This window comes from Argiope bruennichi, chromosome 6, assembly GCF_947563725.1.
Source record: "Argiope bruennichi chromosome 6, qqArgBrue1.1, whole genome shotgun sequence".
Classification (NCBI taxonomy): Eukaryota; Metazoa; Arthropoda; class Arachnida; order Araneae; family Araneidae; genus Argiope; species Argiope bruennichi.
Window position 1 is genome coordinate 5,498,493 of NC_079156.1, and position 6,432 is coordinate 5,504,924.

General features: G+C 32.7%; 1 protein-coding gene across 1 annotated transcript; it reads left to right on the forward strand.

The window, feature by feature from the left end:
- The first annotated feature begins 3,822 nt into the window (after positions 1–3,822).
- On the forward strand, positions 3,823–5,950 carry LOC129972207 (uncharacterized). Its single transcript, XM_056086243.1, has one exon. It carries the CDS (start codon positions 3,909–3,911, stop codon positions 5,925–5,927), a length of 2,019 nt encoding a protein of 672 aa, XP_055942218.1. The 5' UTR covers positions 3,823–3,908; the 3' UTR covers positions 5,928–5,950.
- Positions 5,951–6,432: the final 482 nt, after the last annotated feature.

Below are 6,432 nucleotides of genomic sequence, written 5' to 3' on the forward strand. Positions count from 1 at the left end.
ACTTTAACGCATAAGTTTATTAGGGGTCATTAAATTATTTTTTTTTTAATTTCAGAATAATTTATTTTTATCTTTATAATTTGACCTGCACTAGGTTACGAAAATATAATCAATATTATGATATAATAAAAACCATTAGAGAAAAAAAGACCATTACAGCCACGATAACGTTAGTAAAGTCAGGATCATTAAGGCATGTTATTTTATATTCGATTAAAAAAATTAGTAAGTTTAATGATGAAATTGAACTAGATATGAAAAAGGAAGGAAGCGTTCAGTTATCACTTGCTTTCGGAGCGGAAAAAACGAAATGCTGTCTAAATTTCCGAGTTCTGAGCAGTGCAGGCTTCAAAAAAAAAAAAGTATCAGATGCTTCATGCAGTCAAAGAAGGAAAAGTTATATTTTTCTATCTGTTAAATATTAACTCATAAAAATATTTAAATGCAGCAAATGGTAAAAACATTGTCTGCGTCAAACTAAGGAAGATTAATTTGGATATTTTATGTCCAATGACTTAATAAGATGAATTTAATGGGGGAAGATTATTCGAAATGTATTGATGAACTGAAGTGAAATGGAAGCTCTAATTTATATTAAGAAGAATTTATTTGGTAAAGTGGAGATATAAAATTTTTAAATTAATTTGTTTCATATTTTGAGAAATATTTTTCCCACTCCCTTTTAGGAAGAGAAACGGTAAATGGGATCCATTTTTGTTCACCTGATTGATTTGCTTAAAGCAGTTGAATGAGCAATTTGAAAAAGAGAACGAATCCTGAAATTGTTTTCACGTGCATCTTCTATTTTTCTTATTTATCATTATTTTAACTAATTATTCAATGATTGTGAAAAACAAAACGTGGCAATGGAATTACTCTTAGTAAATGGGTATTTTAGTCGCATCTGTAATAAGTTCAAAACTTCAATGGATGCTCAAGAATCCTCTGTCATGTGATATTTAATGTGAATTAGAAACGAGATGTGTTTAATGCGATTAGCAATGTGGCGGATTTCTTTTTCTTACTTCTTTCACAGCATTGTAACTTCAATTCCTTATTTTTCATGCAGAACAAAACAGATATTGCATAGAATCTTTCTTCTTTAACTGACAACGTTGGATTCACAAATGACTACTTTTCCATTTGCTTTCGAGCAAATGGAAAAAGTTAAACGTCACAACAGTATTGATGGAACCATCACTGGTCACGATACAAACGCTCCCATAAGGGGCACGACCAGCCATATTAGATTTAACAAGCATGTCAATGGATTAGTTGAAGTATAAGCAGTTCCTATTTTACATTAAAGTACAAATTTTATCCGAGGTGACAGAAATTAAGGAAACGCGTATTACAATGAACAAAATGGTGAAAGATCCATAAAATTTTGCAAATGACATGATTATCAAAATTTGAAGTTAAAATATTTTGCTGTGAAAGGCATTCTTATATATAAATGATTTGATTGAAATTTTACGCAACAGTGGGTAGTAAGTGCGGCTAGTATAATATAAATAATAATATGCATTTCGTTAACGTCTATGCTTATCATGATATTCCTTTTTGAAAGCATTTCTCCAATCCTCCAACCATAAGAGATACACATAAATGCCTTCACTTTGTTGACGGATATTTTTCAAATATTGAAGACCTGTAACTATTAGCTATTCAAAATTTTAGTATGACTATTAGTGAATTTACGACTAGAGAAATAACTGTCTAGGACCACTGACCAATAAATTAAAAAAATTATTAGCGTAGTTGCCAAGTAAATAATTTCATAAAAAATACAAATTATGCAAATTATAAAATATGAGAATATTACTATTTTGCTAAATATAATTGGTTAAGTTTCCATTTGTTCCATTTCATTCGCTTAATACTCAAAATATGTTTTGACGGCGAAAGTTTAAGATATATTGAGCGTGCATGAATCTGTCAAATTTCTGACAGACGGCCCAGAAATCTGATTATGATTCAAATGGCATCAGCAAATCCAAACAACCGACTTTCTCTCCCCGGCCACCCTCAAGGTCTTACACCCTTTCAGGTAGGCAGATCTTCGTGGGGTAGACCCAGATAAAAAAACCTGCACGTGATTTATTGATTGTTGTCATGATGAATAGAGGTGTCATTGCTTTAGTTACGTTTCAGGTCGTTTCAATATTTACTTTCAAGCACATGAAGTATAAAAAAAGTACTGTAATGATCAAAAAAAAAAAAAAAAAATTCAAACTCGATGTTTTGATGAATCTCCACGTTTTAGACTTCTCCGAGTTCTGCATCAAATGTTGGTTATTTGAAAAACGCATTCGAAATACGAATTCATCTTTATAGAAAATAGAAAGATAAAATTTTGGGGAGACCCTTCCTTCAGGTTATAAGTATTTTCCTTTGGTCAACCATTGTGGGACATTATTAGTTTCATTGAAGAAAAAAATAAAATAGATAAAAATTTATGTGATGCTAATGCTACTCTTAAAAAGAAAGATAAAGAAAGAAAAGGAAAAGGCCCATTCTGAAATCCTTAAAAACACTTATAGTCTCGAATTTATGATGGTTAATAAAAAGTCTACGAAAGAAGGAAAACCTCCAACTTTTATACCAACTACAGTTACAGGTCAATTGTCAATAATTAAACTAACAGAATGAAACGAAATAGAATCTGAAACAATATCTAAAGCTATCAATGACAATAAATATAAAGTAGTTTTAGGCCCCTTTCAGAGGTCAAGAGAGTTAAATGCCGATGAATCCTCAGAAGAATTTAATATTAAAGCTGAGCTTAACGTTAAAACTATAGATTATATCATAAGAAATATTCAAAAACATTGAATAGAAATAAGACATTGTGATTTTTCACACTCCAAACCTGGTTCATTTTGATTATCCTAGGTTTATAAATAAATGAATAAATATATATATTTTGTAAATAAAAAAAAGCGGAGTTGAAAAATATGATTTGAATATTGTGTTAAAACACAAAAAGCTATGATTATTGCTTACTGCATAAATTAATTTGTGTAAAAAGAAATTCTTTTACTGTAAGTTTTAAAGATTCGAAAAAGAATGCAGGACACGAATAACGCACTGAATACAGAAATAATTTCAAAATCTTTGTTCCATAGGAAATTCTTTGCCAAAAATTTGTTTTGTAGATGTAGGATGTAACTTTGGAAAACAGACGGTTGGCTCACGTGTCGTTTACTTTCCATCCCAAAACATCCCTCTTAAAATATCAAAATCGAAAAATAATTTTGCTAAATAAAACCAGATGTATTGTATTTGGATTTGGTTTAAGTCAAATCTTCTGTTGGGCGTGAAACATCCTTATGCTTGCGAGCTGCTGCTGGTGGTTCAAGTTCCTTTCTTTTCATCTGAACAGAGCTCAAAATGATTAAATTCGCATTATAACAGCCTTTAGAAAAGAGATGTTAATCTCATTAAACTAAATCTCACGTAACCTGAGTTGAAGGTCTTAAATCAAAATATTATACTCTAAAATGTAATTCAAATCCTCCAAATAATATAAATATTTTTTTGAACAATTTTTTTAAACATTTTAGTTAATCTAATAACTAGCACGTCAGAAGATCGTGTTGCACCCATAATCGTTCATAAAAGATTGTCTAAATCGGATCATAATCTTTGCTGTGAACCTGATGACATCTATTTCTGATCAGCATCGTTTAAACTCAAGATCCAAATATTTGCTTACTCGAGTGCGACAGTAAAAAAATAAACGAAACGAATACAAATGAAGTGCTAATTATATTTAGTGACAACTCACAATAACTTTAATTCCATTCCATACAGGTGAAAGTAGCAACAGCAGCAGTGCATTCCATTAGAAATGTGGCGAATTTGTATCTTCTATTTTCACTGACCCAAATGGATTTGGGCTTGAAATGGGCGAGAACAAAATTTTCTGCGTTAATTGTTTGAAGGATGTTGATGCCGATACGCATCAGAACTGCACTTTGACTATTTACGACTGGCTGGCTGCAGAGGAAAGAGATGACGCAGAAAACTTTCAGCAAAATCAAGCGGAATTAAATATGCAACAGCAGCGAGTGCACAATTCCCGTGTATTGAAAAGTGGAAATGGGACTAAAAATTTATCGAAAAGAAGATCTGATTGTGCCAGTTCCGAAGCAGCCATTCAGCCTCCAATGAAGGTAATCTGCAATAACAGAAATTCGATAAATATTCGGATTTTGGGAGCTCACAATCCCAGAAATCAACATCCACAGATCGTTGAAGACGGAAATAATATTTTACGACATGAGGAAGACTCTGAATTACACCATGATCCCGTTCAAATGTGTTATTCAGAAGCTGCTCCGATGTCGCATCTACAATTGGATCCTGTGTCTCCTGATGCTACGGACAGCGAGCAGAGGACTGGGCCAACAGCATTTGAAAGTATGATGCAGCAAGAAAATGAATTTCAAAATATCCAACCACGGAATAATGAAAGTAACAAATTTTATCAGGAATATACTCAATTCAATGACGGACAAAACTTTGTAGGAAATAATTTACAGACAATCACTAATTCAGATTTTCCAGCTGATTTCCGCGAACCAGTTCTGCACATGAAAATGAATATATTCGAGGCTATAAGACATCAGCATGACTATACAACATTAGAAAATCAGTACATTTCACATGAGCCACATCCAAGTATAACGAATTCGTATATTATTACTCCTGTGGAAAACTATCCTGAAACCCTGAACACTTTACCAAGTGGCTCGGAAAATACGGTTGCTTTAAACTATGTTACGCGAGATCAAGTAATGGAAAATAAAGAAACGGCCGTCGTTGATCAAAATGATTGTTTGTCGACAAATCTAGTTTCCCTGACAGAAATGCAAATTGAAAACAAGGAGGTATACAGTAAAATAGAGCATAATCTTTTATTAAAGACTTGTTCCAGAAGTATTCAACAAAAAACTGTAAAGGAACGTACTCTTCAGAAAATCCCAGAAAAGACAGCATATCAGAAAAATGTGGTGAGGTGTACACCCAAAAAGCATGTTGAGAAGATTATGCAACTAGGAAAGGATTCAGGGAAAAGTGTACAACAAAAGAAGGTATTCGAGAATAGTATGCTACAAAAGAATCCAGAGAAAGGTATACAACAAGAAAATGTGTTTGAGAAGAATATGCAACAGGGGAAAGATTCAGAGAAGGGTATACAACAAGAGAAGGGATCCGAGAAAAGTATGCAACAGAGGAAAGATTCAGAGAAGGGTATACAACAAGAGAAAGGATCCGAGAAAAGTATGCAACAGGGGGAAGATTCAGAGAAGAGTATACAACAAGAGAAAGGATCCGAGAAAAGTATGCAACAGGGGGAAGATTCAGAGAAGGGTATACAACAAGAGAAGGGATCCGAGAAAAGTATGCAACAGGGGAAAGATTCAGAGAAGGGTATACAACAAGAGAAGGGATCCGAGAAAAGTATGCAACAGGGGAAAGATTCAGAGAAGGGTATACAACAAGAGAAGGGATCCGAGAAAAGTATGCAACAGGGGAAAGATTCAGAGAAGGGTATACAACAAGAGAAGGGATCCGAGAAAAGTATGCAACAGGGGAAAGATTCAGAGAAGGGCATAGAAGAAGAGAAGGGATCCGAGAAAAGTATGCAACAATGGAAACATCCTGAGAAAGACGTACAACAAAAGAAGGGACCCGACAAGGATATGCAACAGAAGGATTCAGAGAAGAGTGCATACATGAAAAAGAAAACAGAGAAAAGCGAGAAACAGAAACAGGATACAGAGACAAGCAGGCAAGAGAATGATTCAGACGCTGGTACGCAACAAGACGATGGTGGAAGATTTACAGGAGAAGGCTACAAATCGATTCATGAATTTATCGAAGCATTAAATAATGGTACACTATATAAAAGATTTTAAAAATCATGTCATATGGATTTTAAGATATTTGTTTTTGGTATATTTTGATCCCACTCATTTTAATTCTTCATTTTACATTAGAAATATAGAAGTTTTCAATTTATATAGAAGAATCTTTTTATTACTGAAACGAATTACTGTTTGTATGAAATGTTTTAATATGCAAATAATACATCCCCACGAAGAATAAGGTTATTTGATGCTTTCTGTACATTGTTTGAATTTTATAATTTCAAATTTGATAAATACATTTGGAATTTAACAATTATTAAATTCATGCAAGTTGCTTAAATAAACATTGCAGTGTAATCCTTAAGATACGGGTAGGTTTCCTCGAATGTTTTTTAAACCTTGTTAAGCAAAACTGAAAATACTTTGGACTTTTATTTAGGAATGAAACATTTGAGATATCTTAATAACAATAGATAATTAGTGTTTTGAAATTGAAACAAGATTTGAAATTTTAGAATTGGATTCTAAAAATTTATTCTTAAGCTGCGATTAT